This window comes from Pongo pygmaeus, chromosome 8, assembly GCF_028885625.2.
Source record: "Pongo pygmaeus isolate AG05252 chromosome 8, NHGRI_mPonPyg2-v2.0_pri, whole genome shotgun sequence".
Classification (NCBI taxonomy): Eukaryota; Metazoa; Chordata; class Mammalia; order Primates; family Hominidae; genus Pongo; species Pongo pygmaeus.
The window spans coordinates 93,967,810-93,990,423 of record NC_072381.2 but is presented as its reverse complement, the minus strand read 5'-3'; the positions used below and the strand labels follow the sequence as shown (position 1 = coordinate 93,990,423).

Genomic DNA, 22,614 nt, shown 5'->3' with positions numbered 1-22,614 from the left:
AAACAGCTCTTAATACATAGCTCCCCTAATCTTAAAATTATTAAGATTAGAAATATCTTTTTTGGAAAACTCAAAAAGAGATGAGAATGGGAGGTATTTACTATTTGGGAACCCATAAAGAACTATTTAATACAACAAAATGGTTTGCATACTAATTAACTGGGAAGTCTTAACACTAACTTTCTAAACTGAAGGTAGATTTTGTCAAAACTCTGCTAACATTTCCCATCAAACATAAAATAAAATTCAAAGTCCTAACCATGGTCTACGAGACCCAATGTTCCTTGGTCCCATTTGCTTCTCAAATTTCCCGCCACTCCCCTTGCTCATGCAGCCATGCTGACCTTCCTGCTATTCCTAGAACACATCAAATCAAGCTCTTGTCTCAAAGGGCTTGACAGTTGGATTCCCTTTGTCTGGAAGTTTCTTCCCCCTGAAAGTTACCTGGATCACTCCTTCACTTAAGACAGATCACAGATCTCTGCTTGAATCTCACCTTCAAGAGATCTAAAAGAGTGGCCTTGTCATTCTCTATGTATTCTCTTACTGTGCTTTACTGAAGTATTATAATTTTCAAAAATGTCGGGTTTGTTAGATGAAAGTTGATTTGAGAGTCCTAGGTGTTATGATTTTTATGATTCCCAGTTTGCAGGATGCTGAAGAGGAAGGTATAATGATAGCTTCCTTGACCTAAATGTCAGTTTGATAAACATGTGTCTACCTTGTAGAAAATAATCTAGTAGATTATTTGAGAGTTACAAGAATGTGAGAATAAAACACTGGTTTTCTCTAAAGAGTTTACTGCTGTCTTATTTGGATAAAACACTTGTTTTCTCCAAAGAGTTTACTGCGGTCATAAGACCAGACACAAATAATTCTCCCAATCAAATCCCTTGTGGGAAATTCTTGTTGTTAGTTGATTTCTAATTTGCCACAACTCAACTTTCCTGCCTTTAATGGTCAAATTTATTTTGATTGGACTTTATAGTAACAACCAAAAACTTACTTGTTACACTGAAACAATACAACTAATCCTGGAACCCTAATGTCCACACCCTTTTCTAGCTAATTGGTGCCACTAAAGTAAAAAATTTGAAAAATGAAAAAGATCGTAATTTCCTTGATGCACCATCAGACAACATGAATCTTCAGAATCAAGCAAGCATTTCTGCAAAGGCAACGTTTTCTCCCAACATGCTTAAGATTAGGCGTGATGAGAATTTGAAAGGGGATTTTAGCACTATGGTTTTGTGGCTTTACCAACAGTTGACCTTTGGCAGGTATCAAGATCATATTATGCTTAAAACAAGGTGGGATGAGGTCTTTCTGCAACCTCAGGACTTCCCATTTTTATAAATGTGAATAAGAATTTCTTCCGCCACAGAATGTTCAAGACACAAGGAATTGGAGGTAAGAGTTGATTTTAGGAAAAGGAGGTGAAGTAGATGGCAGGCAAGAGAAGCTTTTATAGAGAAGCCTTCCTTGAGAAAAGTAAGTGCAGATGAGGGCAAGAAACAGTGGCTTCAGAGCTGCATGCTAGTAATGGAAGTCAGCCCCTACCTGGGAAGTAGTGGTAACTTCTGGGACATAAAATCAGAAAGTCATCATACATTTGGATGAAGGACCAGAGAGGAAAAAAATAATTGTCTTCAGTATTAGTATGATCCAAAATGGAGTAAAAACTATTTGCAAGTATATTATTGAAACTAAAAATCAGAGTAGACCTATAAAATTTCCTGTAAGCAGGAATTGGTGACAATTTGTAACACTATGTCTATTATTACCACATTACAGTGTGTGAAATGTTACTGATATTTTTTTCCTGTCATTATTTTTCCAAGTATGTGAAACATTTATAGTTGTTTTTATAGGTTCACTTACATGCTAGTCCTCTAATCCAAATTCTTTAACTGAATTTAAGGGGATTTTAGTAATTTTGTTAACTCTGCAGATGCTGGGGAAGGATTGTCGTATAACATGATACAGAATGTGATGAATGCTATTATGTACCTCATGTGAGTGTCTACTGGGTTTTCATCATCTCTGTATCCCTAGAGCCTAGCACAGTTCTCTTGGCAAGTATTGAGAACTCAAAGTCTGTTGAATTGAATTGAAGAAAATAATTAAGGACTATAGGCACTCCTGGAACTTTTGTGGGTAGAGTTTATTATAAATTAGTGCATGGAGTTGCATAGGAGTGGAGAGAGGCTTAATGAGTTAAAACACTAGTTCTGGAGTTAGATAGACCAGAGTGTAAATTCTAGTTATGCTACTCACTAGCTATAAAGAGCTCTGAGCCTGTTTTCTCATCTGTAAAGAGGGATAATATTTTTGTTCTAAGATTGCTGTAAGGGTTAAATGAGATGCTGCTAAGGTACTGAGCATTACAGATGGTATATAAAAACAGTTCAGTATATAGTAGGTATTATTACTGTTAAACTTTTTACTGTTATTTTTTATTTTTTCCCAAAGGAGACTTACATTTAGAGATTTAGTGCTAAAATACCTGTTTGAGTCCATTAAATGTTTAGAGACATTGGCTGCTGAGAGTTCAAATCCTGGGCCCTTCCCCAGCCAAACTGTCTTCTACGTTAAGAATAAGACAGTGTAGAAAAGTCTTGGGATGTCAAAAGGTAAATTGAGGCACAGTTAAGCTCAAAAGAATTTATTTGAGCAAATACCGATTCAGGAATTGGACAGCTGTGGTTTGCAGGCTTCTCAGAGGGAATGCAAGGAGAAGGCTTTTATAGGGTGAACAAGGGAGTAAAGCAAAGAAAATATTTGATTGGTTGCAGTTATACAGTTGCTTTATTTGGTCGATTCTCCTGGAAAGTCTCTATGTAAGTTAGGCTTCTGATTAGTTAACCTGGTTTCATTTTTCTTTAATATAGGGATTTATAAGAAATAGCTGAAGTTAAGTTTTGCTTATGTTTGCAAATTGAGCAAGGTTAAGGTCACTTATGAGGTCTAAATGGATTTGTCTGGCCCAGAGATTCTTCAAGCCTGGTCCCCATTATAATTTACTTTAACGGAAATATATGCCAGTTCCTATTGCTGGTGTGTTGGAGCAGGCTGGAGCTGGCTTCAGTCAGCTTGAACTGGTTTGTGAAAGCCAGTTTTGCTCAACTCTGAGTTCGGTGCTCTCTCTTTTGTAGGTTGAAGCCAGCCAGGTGGGAGTAGTTACACCAATGAAATGGAAGAAGACCACAAAGAAGGTTTTCTTTCTTTCTTTTCTCTTACTCCCTCCTTTTGTAGAACTGGATGTTACCTAGTTATGGGCACCCTACTGCTTTCTGTCTTCTCTGTGACTACCTCTGTGGTGGTCTGAGGTAGTAGGGGAATATCAGGGATTCTGATTTGCCATTTTCTAGCAACCAGAACCCACTCTTCCTCCACCCTTACTCCTCGCTGGAGGTGAAGGCTCTTCTGCTTTCCCCTGGTCCTTATGACCTCAGAGTTTCTGATGTCCTGGAGTCAGAAGTGTGGCAATGGGGTTTCTTTAGCTTCCTGGCAAGGAACATAACTTCATGTTTTCAAACAGACCTTTCAGGATAAAGAGTAGAAAAGGATCAGTATGTGCCCTGCTTCTATTTCCCCTTCTGCTATCGTTCATGAGGAACTATGACTTCTCTACATGTTCCAGCCAGTGTTGGGACCTTCCTCCATGTTACACAGAGACTGAGTGGGCCTAGAACAGCCTTTAAAAAATTGTTGCGACTTTTTTACTTGTCTGAAAGAAGAAATTTCCTAAGGAATTTATAAAATACAGTATGTGAAGAATGAGTCATCAGAAACAAAGGCTTGGGATTAATTGTAGAAATCAAATTAAACCCAATAGGTGTTTATTATCATTCTCCAAGGTTTCTTAACTTGAAGGGAAAGAAAAATATCTTCCTTCCTTTTCTGAGAAGGCATTTCATGAATCACAGGGCTCTTTACCAGAATTATTTTGCTCCAAAACCTACAAATCCTTCTCAGAAATTTTCATGGAACATTTTAAGTGAGGGAAGGTTGTAGCATGGAGATGGCTAATAAACAGTGAACCAATTCCTCTGAGCCACAGGCAAAGTTCTACATGGTCTTTCCTTAGATTGGGAATTACAGAAGCTCCATTATACTTTAGGAAAAACAACACTAAAAAGTGGGGGTAATTTGGGGGAAGCTTTGCTTTTAAAGACATCCATAGTGGTACAAGTTGTTCAGATGTTTCTACACTATTAAAATAATAACAAATATTTTTTCACCTGTGATATCTATTATACTTAGAGCAGTGCAAAACATTATTAAGTAATACATACAGTTAATCATCAACATGCTGATTATTTTAGTTAATCATCAACATACCGGGTGCGTTATATTCTACCCATGGACGCTTCTTAAATTTTAGTGCCTGGGTAAGTAAGATGGAAGTGAACAGAGTGAAACCTTACCTCCAAATTCTTGGCTACTTTTAAAGACAGACATGTGGGAAGGCAAAAGGACACAAAAAATGTTTCCTAATATTCCATTATTCCAGAGTTTTGAATGCTCCTTAGCTAATGAGTTTAAAAGCTGCAATGTTACATTAAATTTTTACTGCCATTATGAGGGGCTTGTTTCTTTTACCTTTGCAGAGATTCTCAACCCTCACTGTGCATCAACATCACCAGGGAAATTTAAAGAGCACTAATGCCCCAATCCTATTCTTAAAGATTCTTATTTAATTGGTCAGTAGTGGGGCCTGGGTCATGTTTTAAATATTAAGTTGGTGCAAACATGATTGCAATATTTAGCCAAGGTAGAGAACCACTGAGGCGAAATATTGTCCTGGTCCTTACATGATCGATTACCTTCTAAACATCAAACCCTTTCCTAGCCTCACTTCCCAGCCAGATCGGATGAATCTGTGTGTCAACCAACAAATGACTTTTATCCATGTTCTGGGTGCTTGACCTTATGGAAGCCTAACTTCAGGAGGGTTGCAGTCTAGTTAAGGAGACTACATTTAACCCACTAGCTCATTTAAGGCCAATGAGCTGCTTGAGGTTCTGTATATTTCCTGCTGCAGGTAGGAAAGATGAAAGAGATTTCTTGGAGATGAACCATGAGATGGGCCTTGAAGAATAGATAGCACAATTTAAAAGATAAGGATGGCAAGCTGGTAGCCCAAACATAGAAGTGAGGAAACTGACCTGACCAGAGATGGGAGAGCTTGCAGAACAGCAGTGGTTTATACACAGTTGGCCCACTGAGGGGCACTTTAAAAACCAGGTAAAACTCATAGATACCTCACTCTCTAGGAACTTGGGCACATTACACCCAATTTCAATACCAATTAGTGCAATTTAAAAAGATACAACAAGATTATGTGAGAGAGTGAAAGTTCCTGGGCTGGGAGGCTGAGTGGTCAGGGAAGTCCTCTCTGAGGAGGTGATTCATGGGCTGATACTTGATCTGGCCTAGCAGGAAGCCCACCATATAGGTTCCATGCAAGTGTAAAGGCCAGAAGACAGAAATGAACCTGGGATGCCCCAGAAATCACCACAAAGTTGTGAGCAAAAGGGAGATTGATAGATGAGGTTGAAGAGAAAAGTTAGTCAGTGGGCTCTATTAATCCTGTGTCTTAGCTTTTCAGGTTGTCCAGAGCACAGCTCTAGGGAGTACTGTTCACAGGTTAGCCCATGGGAACTCATGCACCCTGCTGGTAAATACTCCTTCTCTTCAATCTCCTCCTCACCTACTAGTCTGTTTTCCTCTGTGCCTTCACTGAAATCTGGCTTTTCCTGGGCATTATGACACCTTCTCTTATGGCAGCTGCTGTTTCAGTCTACTTCTTTGTCACCATTGTTTTTTGACCGTGGTTCAATTTCTTACTTGAAATCTTTGCTTATGGCCCTTTCTCTATACTCTCCCTTCTGTCCACTGTATTCCAGGACCCACTTCCACCTCCCTGGAACACAAGTTCCCCTTTCTTTCCGTCCCCCGGGGTCATCCTCAGTGACCTCAACATCCACAAGCCTCATTCTCCCTTCTTGACCTGTGTTTCTACTCCAAATCAGATACCCAACAAGGCCACCCTTGACTTCTCATCCCTAGACAGAGTTTCTCTGTAACATCTCTCATGATAACTTCTAAACTGGTTACTTTTCTAATAGACCACATGTATGAACTGTGCTCTGATCCTTCTCTGTGTTTCTATTTGCTTGTCTCTCTCTTTTTGCAAGTTCATTTGTCTTTATCCGGCTTACATATGATGCCCATTCAGACTGAATTTAATGGTAAACCACTCTCCTCTCATTTCTCTTGCCTGACAGACATGTTTCCTAATCCTTGCTCTTGGCCTCCTCACTTTCTGTACTCTTCCCTTATCTAGGTTTGCTGAAGAAAATCACAAACTTACATGGCAGACTCAGTCAACTCTATCTTCTTACTGTGTTTCTACAACCTGGTTTTCAAAGCCATTTTATATTTTTATTCATTTCATGTAGACAGTTTTAATTATGATGGTCCAAAATCTTCCCCATCATGCTCAAAACCTCATCTACACTTGTCTCAATCACATCTCCTGTCATTAATCCATTCATCTATTTAAATGTCAATGCTATTTATTTAGTTATTGGATTAGTCTGTTCTCATGCTGCTATTAAAGATATACCCAAGACTGGGTAATTTATAAAGGAAGAAGTTTAATTGACTCACAATTCCTCATGGCTGAGAAGGCCTCACAATCTGGCAAAAGGCAAATGAGGAGCAAAGTCAATCATGGCAGCTGGCGAGAGAGAGCTTGTGTAGGGGAACTCCCCTGTATAAAACTATCAGATCTAGTGAGACTTATTCACTATCATGAGAACAGCACAGGAAAGACCCACCCCTGTGATTCAATTACTTTCCACCGGGTCCCTACCATGTGGGAATTATGGGAGCTACAATTCAAGATGAGATTTGGGTGGAGACACAGCCAAACCATATTAGTTGTCTAGCTATATCTATTTATTTATGACAAATATATAGTAGTATAATGAATGAAGATCAAACCTCCGACTTTCTGGCAAAAATTTCAGTCAGTCTAAAGTTCTTTCCATCCATGTAGCTCTCTTTTCTCCCTTGCTTTGGCCTTAGAGCCAGAATTTTCCTTCTACGTAGGAGGCTAATGCTTCCATCTTAATGCTCTCTATCCTATCATCTCTTCACTCTCTTTGATTAATTATCTACCCTCTCATTACCACTCCTGTCCATCTTCATTGGCTCCTTATGCTTCAATAATTATAAGAGTAGCTAACATTAATTGAGGGTTTACTGTGACTCAGATCTGAGCTAAGTGCTTCATCTACACAGTTACATTTAATTCTTTCTGAAACTTAATAAAGAAGGCATGATTATCAAAAGCAGAAGGAAACTTAGCATGAAGAGTTTAGGTAAGTTGTCCAAATAACACAGCTGTTAAGTCACAGAGTTGAGATTGGAACCCAGAGAGTTTGTTTGCAGAGCCTGGATTTGTAACCACTTGATGACACCACTTTGCCTACAAACGTGTGGAACGTTGGCTGGACACTGCTACCCTCCTCTTTGAAGTCTCTAGCTTTCACTAACAGCTTTTTCACTGCCAAACTGACCACAATTCCTCTCCAATTGCATCCTCTAATTCTTCATAGACAATGTGCTCAGGCCTCTGTATTCTTCCTTCAGCCCCATCACTGTATGAAAATTGGCCTCTGCATGGCTGCTAATGATCACATTCGGTGATCTTTCTGTCTTCCTTCTTGAAACTTTCACTTCTTTCCCTTTGAGTCTTATATTTTTCTGTTTCTCCTGCAGACTTTCTGATGACACTTCTTACCTCTTGGTGGATATTGCTGATTCTAGGTCAGGTTGGAGAAGGAGTCTGGATGTATAACCAGTATAACCAGCAAGCCAGTGCCACAAGTGGACAGATCAATATCCCGAGTATAGACTGTAGCTTAATTTTGGATACAAATATCAAATGCGAAGTCTTGTAGCCAGAGACATTTTGAAGGCTGATTTTTAAGACTAAAGTGATTGGAGATAGAACGTATGCATTCTGCAGTCATTCCCCTTGATTTGACTCTTGGCCATGCCAGTTGTGAACTATGTCACTTTGGGCAAGGAAGACAATTTCCCTTAGTTTCATCTGTGCAAAATAGGTATATTAATACTACTTTAGAGGGTTGTTGTGAGGATTAAGTAGAATAACTGAGCTACTCAATAACTGTTAGCTCATCTTATAATTTCTTCCTCCTCTTATTTACTCACTAAGTACATATTGAATGCTACCATGTGCCAGGCACTATGTTAGATACTAGGGGTACAATGATGAATCAGTACAGGCAAAATGTAGCCTCATGTAGCCACAGTGCCCTTATATAGCTTACAGTCTAGCTGGGGAGATGGCTGTTAATAACACACATAGCTTTATTTAGATCAAGGGTGTGGATAAGACAGTGGTAGGAGATGAAGTTGTAAAAACGGCATATGGAATATGTGAGATTGAAAGAATTGTGTGCAATAGTCTTCGTGAGAATGATGAAGATCTGAAGCAGTACTTTAGCAGTGAGGATGGACAGAAGGGTTCTGAGACTATTAGGGGATAGAGTTATTATAATAATTTCCCAGGTGTGTTTCTTCTACACCCATGGTGTCCCCAAATTCCAGAGCTTAAGGGGTTAAAAGGGGTTTATGATAGCTTTTCCAGCAACCCAAATGGACAGCCTCTTCTCTTTCGTACCTGGCTTGTCAACCATCACTTTCTATTGGACTTCCCTTCTGCCCGCTGTCAGTGCTTTTCTTACGCTGCGCTGCCCCCTAGTGGAAACTGCAAGTTCATAGCGGCATGGAGTCTTCAGCTATTAGTGCGACTCTCACATTAAATTATAGTCATGCACCATATGATGTCACGATCAGCAATGAACAGCATATACAACAGTGTTCCTATAAGATTATAATGGAGCTGCCCTATACAGGTGTACCATATTATCTTTTGCGCTATATTTTTATTGTATATTTTTATATGTTCACCTATGTTTAGATGCACAAATACTTACAATTGTGTTACAACTGCCTATAGTATTCTGTACAGTAACATTCTGTATAGGTTTTTAGCCTAGGAGCCACAGGCTATACCATATTAGTAATAGGCTCTACCATCTAGGTTTGTGTAAGTACAGTCTGTGATGTTCCCACAATGACAAAATCACCTAACAACACATTTCTCAGAACGTATCCCTGTTGTGAAGTGAAGCGTGACCGTACTTGTGCATCTCAACCGAGAAGGAAGACACTTAGCTTCCTGGTAACTCTGTGTCTTGGATCTAGGAAGCCTAAGAAAGACTAAAGATAGGGTTAGTATTTTACATAATATTGCTCAAATGGGGTTGAGAAAGCCCTCAAAAGCACTGAGTGACTCTTGCAGAACAACTCCCCATCTTTTCCTCTTCTTCTTTTTGGTTAGCTCTTAGTAAAGACTTTGAGAAGCCTAAGCAGAGAGCTCCTGGAGGTCTATGTTACCAGGCAGGTAACATAGATGAGTGAAGAGAACCAGTGTAATGTGATGGCGAGTGGTGGGGACTGTGGAGAACTGGAGTCACTGCCACTAAGCACCAGTTATTTGGTATCCTACAGGAATATGGGTCCAGTGTTAGCAAAACTTTCTTTTTTCTTTCTTTCTTTTTTTTTTCTTTTTTTGAGGCAGAGTTTCGCTCTGTCGCCCAGGCTGGAATGAAGTGGCGCGATATCAGCTCACTGCCGAATCAAGCGATTCTCCTGTCTCAGCCTCCAGAGTAGCGGGGATTGTAGGCACCAGCCACCACGCTCTGCTAATTTTTTTATTTTTTTATTTTCAATAGGGATGGGGTTTCTCCATGTTGGCCAGGCTGATCTCGAACTCCTGACCTCAGGTGATCCACCCACCTCGGCCTCCCAAAGTGCTAGGATTACAAGCATAAGCCATCGCGCCCTGCCAAAACTTTCCATTTTTAGAGAGAAGCTGGAAAGCCAGATTAATACATGAAATATTCTAGTTTTTAAGATGTTGTTATTTAAATATTTGAGAAAAGATAAAAAGAGCTCTAAAGCCACTTGTTTCCAAACTCTTCATGGTAGACCACCAATTTCCAAATGCTTGATGAGTAGTGCTCACTGCTAATCACTCCATTATTAAATTTTCACTAATTTATGGTAAAATATTTTAAAAAGACAATAAAATGAATTTTTCTATAAAGCTAACTAAATCTACGCAATATAAAGAACTGCTTTCCCCCTGGTGATTATATTCTTACATATTTTGTTAAAATATCCTTCTTTTATCTTTGTATTTGTTAAAATATCTTTTATGAAATAATAGTATGGTTTTAAATACATTTAATTGGAAAAATTAAGAGTTGGTGACTTAACACTGTCTTGTTGCATTTAGTTTTGTTTTACTTATTTTTGAACGCCAAATCACAGGGCATTGCTGCTAGGACAATGGCAAGTCACTGAAGGTTTTATTAAAGCACTATTGTGTTGACATAACCCTGGACTCCAGCAGTGATGTGGAAGATTTGTTGGTTGAGACTAGAGTCCCATAAATAATAGAATATGAAAACCCAAGGGAACTTCTGCCTTACTCCTTCATTTAATGACTGAGGACATTGAGATACAGTAGGGAAGTGAACTGTCCACAGTCACCGGGGGAGGTAGTAACAGAGCCACAATTACATCCTGTTTTTCTAACATGAGACAAGTGTTTCAACTGCCCCAGTCCTTTCTACATCAGCCACACAGTACGCTGAGACACTGAAGTGCCCAACTGTTTGAAAGCTTAGTAAAGGGAAGACTTCAGGATAACAGAATAGGTGATTTGTGAAATTGTGCATTTCTAGTGAAATTTAAAGCCCGTGTATCATGTTCATTTCATTTTTAAGGTACAGAAGTTTGCCTTTAATTGCTGCTGAGTTAATTTTCTGTTAGGATGTTTCTTTCATGAGTAGGCCTTTAGGTTTAAAAGTATAATATAGTTCACTTATTGTGATATTTGGCTATGTTAGAACCTCAATTTATTAGCAAATACACCCACTTGACTTTCCCCTTGATATGTCCCAGTTTCCACAGGTGCTTATGTATCTACCCATACCAAAAATTTGTTTTCTTGTCATTTACTCTGTGTATGTGTGTCTCTGTCCTATTTCCCCACTTGACAGATACATTTTACATGGATAAGATAACATATTTTATTCTCTGGTACCTGTGACTGGCACACAGTAGGGATTTGACTTGATTATTAAAGAATGACAATAGCAATAATGATAACTTTCCTACACTAAGCACCATCCATATGCCAGATATTACTCTAAATGCTTTTTTAAAAACATCATCTAAAGATTAGTCTAAAAATATTTAGTGTTTGCCTCCCATGTGCCGAGTGCTGTGTTGAATGCTGGGGAAATAGCAGTGAATCAAATGGGGTTTACAGCCTGAACTTCAGTGCCTTCCTTCTCAGCACTGCCTCAAACCTCTCCTGATTCATGCTAGCCCTAAATACATGATTGTACATAATTAAGAAAAGAATTACAGTTATGTCAGTTGCTGTAAGGGAGAGATACTGAATGTTGGGAGTAAGAAAAGACTTCTTGGATAAAATGAAAATTAAATTATGACACAAAGGGTGAGCTAGGTGTTATTCAGATGAAGGGCAGGTGGTGTGTTTTATGCAGAGGGAGTATTCAGGGCAGAGGCCCAGATGGACGGTAGCAAGCATGGTTTGGTTCAACCAAACTTTGAAGAACAGAAGTTGAGAAAGGCTGGAGCAGAGGAGGGAAAGAAGACAAGATCATGCTACCTGAAGTCTTGCTATTAAACTCCCATGGTGCCTTGTGAAGCTCTGTATAATGCTTTTTATAAACAGCATCTAATCAAGTGTAGTTAATCATATAATTTGTTATTTGTATATTATTTGCCTAAAAAACTGTCTTTTCTGCTCTGTTGAGCTCCTTGAATATAGGGTGCTATGTAGGTCTTATTTCATCACTAGTGCTGCCCTAAACTCCTCCCCATATGCTTGTTTTCTATTTTATCTTTAGTAAAGATAAAGATAAAGATAAAGGTATTTCATCTTTAGTAAAGATAAAGATAAAGGTATTTCATCTTTAGTAAAGATAAAGATAAAGGTATTTCATCTTTAGTAAAGATAAAGATAAAGGTATTTCATCTTTAGTAAAGATAAAGACAAAGGTATTTTATCTTTAGTAAAGAAAATGAATGCTTTTCCAACAGGCCTACCTACCTGTAAGCACTATACATAGTTTCCTTACTGAGTTGAATTTGTAGTATTTCATTTATTTATTCATCCATTTGACAGACATAAGTGTGTGCCAAGAAAACTTAGGAAAATGTAGGAGGTTCCTCATGGGCTAATTCTTGATCTAGACTTAAAGCTAGGCATAACCGAGACCAAAAAAATCTCACCGACAAAGCAATATATTACAATTTTAAAACATTTAAATTTTAATGTATTGGGTTTTGACTTTTTTTCCTTTTTGTGGTTTAATTATGCCAGTATTTCAAAACCTGCTTTTGTTTTTCCCGACCCAGCCCATCTGCCAAGCAGCCTATCAGAATGACTTTGGACAAGTGTGGCAGTGGGTGAAAGAAGACAGCAGCTATGCTAATGTTCAAGATGGCTTTAATGGAGACACGCCCCTGATCTGTGCTTGCAGGCGAGGGCATGTGAGAATCGTTTCCTTCCTTCTAAGAAGAAATGCTAATGTCAACCTCAAAAACCAGGTGAGGTCATGACACGAGTGGAGAGTATAATTGTTCATGGTAATTCTTTTCTCCTTGAATCACTAAAAGTGGTGCATGTCATTTTTTAGATTGCTTGTAGCTCCTAATACGAACAATTATCTTAGCCTACTTTGGAGAAACTGACACATACCAAGGACATTTTATTAGGCTAAACAGCAAAATAAAACATAGTTCAATCAGCAGGCATAATTTGTGATAAATTATGTCTTTTTACCTCTGGTTCACTCATTTGGCTGGATAGAGCTTCTTTCCTTTCCTTCTTCCCCTCTTCATCCTCCTCTTTCTCCCTCTCCCCTCTTTCTCATTACTAACACAGAAGCAATGGCAAAGATTTTTTGGAAAAGAAATGCTGTTTAATTAGTTAGATTTTTACCTGCTATATTAATGTCTTGATCTCCAGAGGATCCTATAGTGTTCTTGTAGAATGAAAGAGTACTATTGAGAAATTTACCAAGGACAAATAAGGTCATGAACCAGAGGTTACTTGAAGTCACACAAAAAGGTATAAAGAATATATTTAAAGATGCAATATTAGCTACTTTGGAGCCTTCAGGACCAAGGAAGAGAAGAATATGTGTGTATTGCTGGGAAAATCCCTGTGGAGCCCTTTCTGAACATCTAGCATTTGCATTGGAGTGAAGGCAATATTTAAATTACACTGAATAAATATTAAAAGTCATTTTTTTGCAATCATTATGACTGTCCTGTACCCACTCATATGCATTCAAGGCGAGAAAACACTGGAAATCCCCCCTTGCCCCTTCTAAGTCATTTGGAGACTAGCTCATCAGGAGTAACAACATATTATCAGAAAATTGATCATTACTGGACTTTTTTATTTGTGCTTACTATTTTTCGTTTGGTTGGGATTAAAAGCAAGTCATGCCTGTGCTGAATTGAACAGATATGCAACATTGTAGACTATAATAGGATCTCTGTAGATCACTGCTGTGAAAGCAGATATGTGGAGTTGCGGTGAGTGGTAGTGCCAGAAGACAGATGTCTGTGGGTTCCTGCACTCTTTTTTTTTCTTTTTTTTCTTTTTTAGTTTATTATTATTATACTTTAAGTTTTAGGGCACATGTGCACAATGTGCAGGTTTGTTACATATGTATACAAGTGCCGTGTTGGTGTGCTGCACCTATTAACTCTTTAAGAGATGCGCTCATTAGGAAACTGAGGGAGGAGACGTTAGCTCATGGGCAAGGCTGAGGAGACACTTTTATCTCCACTTTGCAGAAGAGGAGGGCCTCAGCCAGCCTGCTGGGATTTTCTGGTATCATAAAAACCACGAAAAAGACTTTAGTTGATACATTAGATTAATAGATTTTATCAGTAGAAGTTTTTGGTTTGCATTTTCCACTTTCAAATGTTTCTAATATGTTAGCATTTAATATTTGTATTTTCTCCAAATATTAATATTTGTACATTAATAATTTGAACCTGTGATTTCTCATGTCTGAAATCTGTTTATAAATTATTTCCAGAAGCACTAAGCAAACAAAGGCCTTGAAAACAAACAAACAAACAAAAAGCTCTGCTGGAGATTCAGAAGCACAAGCCTATGGATTCTATTGATAGCAAATTAAATTAAAACATAAAGATCCTTGTTTTTGTCTGTCAAACTGACCTGACCAAGATTAAAAAAGAAAACAAATGTTGATCAGAAAGTTTCAGTTATTATTGTCTTATTAGAACACAATTTGGTAGCGCAATATGAAAAGCATTAATACCTTTTATGCCAGGAATTCTATTTTTAGAAATGTAGGCAAAGGACAAATTAGGAAATGCTGACAAAATTTATGAATGAGCAGGTTCAGGAAATATTATTTATAAAAAGGAAAACTTTAAAACTTGAAACGGGCCATGTGCAGTGGCTCATGTCTGGAATCCCAGCACTTTGGGAGGCCAAGGTGGAAGGATAGTTTGAGACCAGGAGTTCAAGACCAGCCTAGGCAACATAGCGAGACCCCCCATCTCTATACAAAATAATAACAAGTAAAAAATTATCCAGGTGTGGTGGCACATGTTTGTAGTCCCAGCTACTTTGGAGGCTGAAGTTGAAGGATCGCTTGAGCCCAGGAAGTCGAGGCTGCAGTGAGCTAGGATTGTGCCACTGCACTCCTGCCTAGGTGGCAGAGCAAGATCCTGTCTCACAGAAAAACAAAAACAAAAACAAAACCCTCAAAAACCTTGAAATGTTCAAAAGGCAGGGCTTGGCTAAATACATCAGAGTAGTTCCACTCAATACTAAGCCATGCAGCCATTACAATCATATGTTTAAAAATATTGAATTGCATGGAAAAATGTACATATTCTAAATATACATTTCTGAACTGAAAAAAGCAAGATATGATATTGCACATGCAATATCATTCTACATTTCAAAATTCTACATTTATGCATTTAAGAAGACTGGAAGAAAATACAACAAAATGTCAACAGTTAACTCTGGGCCATTTAATAATGGGCAATTTAAAATTCTATCGTTATGTTCTTCTCTAGTTTCTAAAATTTTTTACAGAAAATATAAATGCCTTCATATTAGAAAAACAAAAAGTGTTCTTATTTAGGTACAGTGCTCGCATAAGTGGAAACTAACCTCCTTTCTTTCTCTTGCACTCCCTCTCCTCTTATTGATTTGGTTGGTATTCCAATTACCACCTTTTGTTTTGCCTTATATTTATTTGTGCGTGTTTCTGTCCATCTTTGATTATAAAGCCCTAAGAGTTCACATCTCCCACAACCCTTGGAAGCTTACATCTATTACCTGACAAATATTCATATATTTGAAGAATAAAATTGAGTTATATGCATTCTTCTAGACTATGTGCATGAAGGAACATGAAAAATAGCCATGTGGTTAAGAGTTTTCCTATGAACAAACCACAAAACGGATAATTGTACACATGGTAGATGATTAAGGGATAACTATCAATTTTCATAGTAAATTCAGTCCTAAGTTTATATCTCAGTGTATCTTTTTTTCCAAAAACTAAATGGGTATGAGAATCTGTCTTCTGATGAGCTCTGCTGTGTACATTTCACCTTTGTTGACTCCCAGGAGCCCTTCCCTAGCTTTTCCTTTACACTGGACCGAGTTCTCTGTTCTGCTCCATGGAAAGCCGCATTCATTAATCAGATGTATCCCACAGGAAAAGATGCCATGGGTACTGGAAAAACAAAAAGCACAAACTAAACTTTTTGAGATGGCCATCTGAATAAATTTTGAATTGAAATGCTTTATTAGTAAAGAATCCTTTTCTTAATTTTTAGAAAGAGAGAACCTGCTTGCATTATGCTGTGAAGAAAAAATTTACCTTCATTGATTATCTACTAATTATCCTCTTAATGCCTGTTCTGCTTATTGGGTATTTCCTCATGGTGAGTACAACACTTGTTAGAGCAAAGGGCAAATGTGGAGATCGATGGTGTGACTCATTGACTCTTGCCAGGCCAGTGAGATGTTGAAAAGAAATAATAACAAAAAAAGCCTTTGGTTTGTATTCTGTAATTGACATGTTCAACATACATCCAATGCTATAATTGAAGTACAGCAAGAAGAAAGGCAGCAAAAATAATTAATCAATGGTAACATAATCCGTGCAATGTTGATTTAGAAAAATAATTTAACCTTAACTAAGACTTTTCTGAAGGGAGCAAAAAAATTCTGAATATTAAAAAACACCCCTTCTAATATTTTTTTCTTCCCTTTTTTAAAAGAGGAGTTTGTGTTTTTCGATTTATTTTTCTGACTTTCTGATTTTTAAGTACTCCTCTGGTGGTGTGTTGAAAAACAGATCCTAAGAGTTTGCATCCAGAAGCTGACACACACAGAAGATACTTGTTGAGAATTTAAGCCCATTTACATCTTGATTAATTTCTTTATGCTTGGATGAATCTTGGCAGACAGCAATTTTCTTGAATAAAGAAAGATGTAGTTGGTATAGGAATGCAGTCATATGAGGAGTAGAAGATGAAGCTTGAGCTGGTTTTTGTTTTTATTTTCCCAATAGGGTAACAGATCTGCTCTGACTTACTCACTTTTATCCATCTGGTTTCCTTTGTGCCCAGTTCCACTTCTCAGACGTGACTCAAGAGATGCATAATTTACTCTAATTAAATGACCAAGCTCCCTCCTTGTTGTAGCTGGTAAACTGTGAATATTGGTTACACCTGTTAACATAAGCCCCAGAACAAGTCTGCCAGTCAAAAATGTTATTATTTCATTGGGTATTTAAATGCTACAGAATTTGAGGAACTATAATTAAACATGATAATGTTGATTTTTATATTTGGACTTATAGGAGAGAGAAAAGAACTTTAATTCACTAATAAAAATATAATCTGCTCATATCCTCGAAGAATTCTTTAAAAATTCATTGTGTATTTAGCACATAGCATTTAAATATATGTATTTTGGGGGCAGGGAGAATCTGTTATTTATTTACAAACCTTTTTAGGGATTCTAAAGATAAAAATTACAACTGTGATTAGAAGGCTCATTCAGAATTTATTGACACACAACTCTGCTTTCTAAGATGGTTCAATGTTTAGAGGCTGGAGGATTGGGTAAAAATACTAATCGTAATGAATAGCTCAGCTCTAGTTTCATGTACATGCAATTTATTAATGGGGTCTAAAGTTGTAAATTTGTGATGAATTAAAAAATAAGTGACATGAGAGGAAATGATAGGGGAGGAGACAGGAAAGCATTGGGTTATTTCAGAGAAAAGTAGGCAGAGAAAGGCAGTTTAGGAGGTGACACAAGAGGGAAGCCTAAGGAGAGAGAACTGGATGGAGCGCCCCAGGTGATGACAGGGTTGAACTCCAGGGCTATACCCAGCTGAGCAGGGAGAGCTTTGCCTCTTCAGGAAACTGGAAGTTGGGGAAGACTCCAACAGGCTTGTGGTCAGAAGCTCAGGGGACTGGGAAGGAAAAGTGAATTCTGAGGAGTCCTAGTTCAATTCGTTAATTTGCTCAATTCTTTAACAGATGTTTATTATGGACCTACTATGTGCCAGACGCTGTGCTAGCTGTTAGGGACACAGTGATGAACAAAATAGGCATAGTTTTTGACCCCATGAGAGTTAGAGGGTGGTGGGGAGAGTCATTAATCAAATGGCACAAACACATGTAAAATTACCATGAAGCAGGTGATACAGAAAGGCAACTGGTGTTAGGATAGCTAAAAAAAGAGGGATTTCACCTGGTCAGGTGGGTCAGGGAAAGCTTCTTGGAGAAAGATGGACTTGGGCTGATGAATGAAAGGTGACTATGCCAGGCAAAGAAGAGAGGGAGCAAGCTTCCAGGCAGAAGGAACTTCCTGTGCAATGATTCTCTGGGAATGGAAGACTAATAAAGGCCAATGTAACTAGAACAGAGTGAGCCAGGAGGCACAGAGTGAGAGAGAGGCCAGGGCAGGGCCATACGTGGAGCCAAAACACACGGGGCTTTGTAGGTCATGCTGAAGAGTTTACTTATGTCCTCAGAGCAATGGGAAGTAATTGCACAGCTTTGAGCCGGGAAGGGAAAGACAGGTACTAGGTCCCATCCTCAGTTGAATTAGGTAGGTTTGGGATGGGACCTGAGAAGTACATTTCTAAGGTTCTTAGGTGTCAGTGCCGCTACTTCAGGACCACAGTCTGAGAACCTGGCTTTAATTAATTGATATTAGAGTGGGTGAGAAGCTGGGGGAAATTTTAGGCATGCATAGGAGTGTTGGGATTAAAATGAAGCCTATTGATTAAATAGTCTCAGGCATAAATTGGAGAAACTATTTGTAAATAAGCATTTCTTATAATTACCATTTGTAATAGGTATCAAAGACAAAGCAGAATGAGGCTCTTGTACGAATGCTACTTGATGCTGGCGTCGAAGTTAATGCTACAGATTGTGTAAGTTTATATTTTTAGCCATTTTGAAAAAATATTCAAAATGGTATTTGTAGGTAGTGTATTTGTCATCTGTACAGTTGCTTGCTTAATTATCCTAGACAATTTTACATTTAGTTTTCTTTTATTTTCTCCTTTTTTTTTCCCACCGACAGGCAACCTTGAGGTTACTTATATTCTTCTGAACTCATGGGAATAATACCTCTATTTATTATAAAGCATTTTTAAAATAATTGGCTTTAATGTTGTTGAGATGTTAAGGAAAACTAAGGCTCTGATAACAAAATACCAGCCATAATAGTTAAGAAGCTGGAGTGAGAATGCCCATGAGTAAGTCTGGGCTTGCCACTTTTTACTTCTATGAGTTTGAGCAAGTTGTAAACTTATTTTACTCTCAGTGTCCTCATCAGTAAAATAGGGATATGGATAATACTTATCTTATCGGGCTTGTTCATGTAAAGCACTTAGCACATGCTTAGAATGTAGTAAGTGCTCATTGAATGGCAACAGCTGCCACGGCAGCCAAAATCCCAACCCACTGATGAAAGGCCCCGTGTGTAAACTAAAGATAGATAAGACAAAGGTCAAAGGAAAATCCCACTGATGGTAAGAGCAATGATAACAACAGTAGCAGCATCCGCTCACTTCTTCCTGTTTATGAGCATAAGATGTTGTTTTCACTTTCACCTCTCTGCTCTTGCACTCATCTTTCTTTCTCAATGATCACAGGAAGACAAAAGTTTATTTCTATGGTGTTTTGCTTATGGCGATTGAATAAAATTTTGGATTCCCAGTTCCTTATTGAAAAAGTAGGCAAGTGGAAATTTGATTCCAAAATACTAACATTCTATTTGTGATGCCTAACATATTTTACGTGTGTGCACATCTGTGTGTATTACCATTGTTTTATGATAGAGACCATGGCCCCATTCCTGTTTCTATCAATTATTTACATCATTTCGGTTTTGCCTATGCTGGTATCATGTTTAAATGCAGGCAGTTGTGTGTGTGTGCATGTGTGTGTGTGTGTGTGTGTGTGTGTGTGTGAGAGAGAGAGAGAGAGAGAGCAAAAGAAAATAACTTTATGAAATTTATATTTTCCTTTTATTTCAAATAGAACTTTTGGATAAATTTGTATTGACAGTTACTGTGCATTACCATTTCTTTAGATAGCTTTGAAATATATTAAGTAAGAGATTATTAAAGATGAAGTTAAAAGTTTGTTGGAGGTTTTTCTTGGTCTTTTCATTTAAATTCAATAGATTTAAAATTCGTGCCGGTGACCAAAATTTCTCTAGGATATTTTCCCGGCTATTTATGTGTATTTCTCTCTCGAGATAGAGATATTGCATTCCTTCAGCTAGGCACAGTGGCACTAGCCTGTAGTCCCAGCTACTTCGAAGGCTGAGATGGGAGGATCACTTGAACTCAGGAGTTTGAGACACATGCATGTATGCACACAGACACCACTTCTAATACCAAACATTTTTCAAAAACTATCTGAATATTAAAATCTACTTTCTAGGTAAGACAGTGTTTTGTATTTTTGGATAATTAGACCCTATTTCACATGACAAAATTCAGAGCCAGAACTTCCATTTGTCATGCCACCACTTAATAAAAATAAATAATTGCAACATGATCTCCTATAATTTTAGAGGTGTTTCTAGGGAATAGGATCCAGAGCTAACTCTGTCTTGATAGCCAAAGATACTATTTCTTCACTTACCAGCACCATGGTTGCTTGGCTACTTTTCCAAAGGCCAAATTTTGGACACTAATGCCCTAGCTCTAATTTTTTTGACCTGTAGTGTTTTAAATTAGTACCAACAGAGTAGATGCACTAGCTTATAACACATAATATGAGCTATAACAAATCACGTTTGGGAGACGTCTCTATAGAACTGCACTGATCTTGTAGGTGTCCTGCAGCAGCAAGAGCACCCGACTTCTTCAGTAGGAATCATCATCAAAACCATAGAGGATAATATTCATGTAAACGGCCATGTGGAGACTCTTTAAGGGAAAAGATGGTGACATGATCAAGGTGATGATCACCGAGGCATATAGCATGCTACAAAGAAACTTTGGCACTCTTCAGCCTCAGCTTTTTATAAGTTGCATTCTTTAGTTTAGAACAGAAAATGAAAAACAGAAAGGCATAGATAGAAATAGTTGTCTATCAATGGTTTGCAGACTATTTTTCTGCTTAGTTGCCTACTACAAAGTGTGAAAAGGATTTGCCAATGAAGCCATATGCTATGGTCTGTGGAGGGCCCGACTTATGAGCTGAAGTTTTGGCCCTTTGTGTTTCAGTATGGCTGTACCGCATTACATTATGCCTGTGAAATGAAAAACCAGTCTCTTATCCCTCTGCTCTTGGAAGCCCGTGCAGACCCCACAATAAAGAATAAGGTAAGGGAGGGTGGACCGTGGTCTGAGGTTCCTCTAGCAGCAGCATCTTCTAAACTAGGCCTTATGTTGAAGTAAATTATTTGCCTCTGATGTAAACAACAGTAAAATTAATCATCCTCATTAAGGAATGAAGTTATCCTATTACTATTAGGACTGACTGCCTTTTAAAGCCCTTGCCAACCCAGAGAGTCAATTGGTCTAAGCTATTTACAAGATCTTGGGCACTCTATTGGAAATAACTGTATATTTTTCCCCCCTCAGCATGGTGAGAGCTCACTGGATATTGCACGGAGATTAAAATTTTCCCAGATTGAATTAATGCTAAGGAAAGCATTGTAATCCTTGTGACCACACCGATGGAGATACAAAAAAAGTTAAAGACTGGATTCTGCCTTCATTTTAGACTGTTGGTCTGTGGGCCACTTAACCTGGATGCCACCATTTTATGGGGATAATGATGCTTACCATGGTTAATGTTTTGGAAGAGCTTTTTATTTATAGCATTGTTTACTCAGTCAAGTTCACCATGGCTGTAATCCTTCTAAGGGAAACACTAAAGTTGTTGTAGTCTCCACTTCAGTCAGAAACTGATGTTTCAGCTAGGCACAGTGGTACATGCCTGTAATCCCAGCTACTTGGGAGGCTGAGGTGGGAGGATCACTTGAACTCAAGAGTTTGAGAGCAGCCAGGGCAACACAGTGAGACCCTGTCTCAAAAAAAAAAAAAAAAAAAAAGAGCCCTGGTGTTCCAAACTCAGTCTTTCCTGAAGAAGAGGATCTGAGTTATCTTTTCAAAAAGCGTTCTCCCTTCCCAGTTGTATCACTCTTATAAAAAGACTGTCCAGTCTATGTCATGCCCTAGGAGACAAACTGTTCCTCCCAGCCCCCTTTGAGTACTGAGCAGAAGAATCAAATTATTAAATATGTATGTTTGTATAGAATGGTATGTGTATGTGTGTGGGCTTAGAGATTCACATGTAAATATTCCTTTGATGAAGCAATTTCAATAAAAGCATCTATCAAGTGTCAGTGGTGAGTGTGTTTACACCACAAAAATTGGCAAATTGACAAGAGTTAGTTTTTTTGTTTTTTTTACTTTCCATAAAGTTCGTTTACCAGCATACCACTAGAGATTTCGGTTTACAAATAAAAGCCATCTTGGTTTGAGCAAGACTATGCAACTATGAAAATGTTCGTTTAAAAAAACTTCATGATCCTTTTGTAAATACAAGGTGGTTACCAAGCTTGTCAGTTTTGTTTATTTTATTAATAAATGTAAAATATTATTGTAACTTATTTGGATAAAGTTCTTCAAAAGAAACAGAGCTATATGATGAGGTAGGATCTGGATTATTTGTCTAAGTGAGAGATTGTGAATATCAAAATATGTGTCTCACTTCCTCTGTGAATGAGACAGAGTAGAAATAAATTCACTTTAAAAGTATGATTGAATTTTGACAATCAAGACTGAATCTCACATAGCTGCAGACAGGGACTAAGCCAGCCTCTCTGTATGTGGTAACAAGTAC

The 22,614-nt window shown here is 38.0% G+C and overlaps 1 protein-coding gene across 1 annotated transcript in view; it reads left to right on the top strand.

The window, feature by feature from the left end:
• Positions 1-22,552, top strand: part of ANKRD22 (ankyrin repeat domain 22) — a 29,755-nt gene extending 7,203 nt beyond the window's left edge. The window contains exons 2-6 of the mRNA XM_054435666.1: positions 12,565-12,756; positions 16,054-16,161; positions 18,597-18,674; positions 20,988-21,086; positions 21,348-22,552. Coding sequence (XP_054291641.1) covers positions 12,565-12,756; positions 16,054-16,161; positions 18,597-18,674; positions 20,988-21,086; positions 21,348-21,425 — 555 coding nt within the window. The 3' untranslated portion in view covers positions 21,426-22,552. The remainder of the gene's footprint in view (positions 1-12,564; positions 12,757-16,053; positions 16,162-18,596; positions 18,675-20,987; positions 21,087-21,347) is intronic.
• The last annotated feature ends 62 nt before the right edge of the window (positions 22,553-22,614 follow it).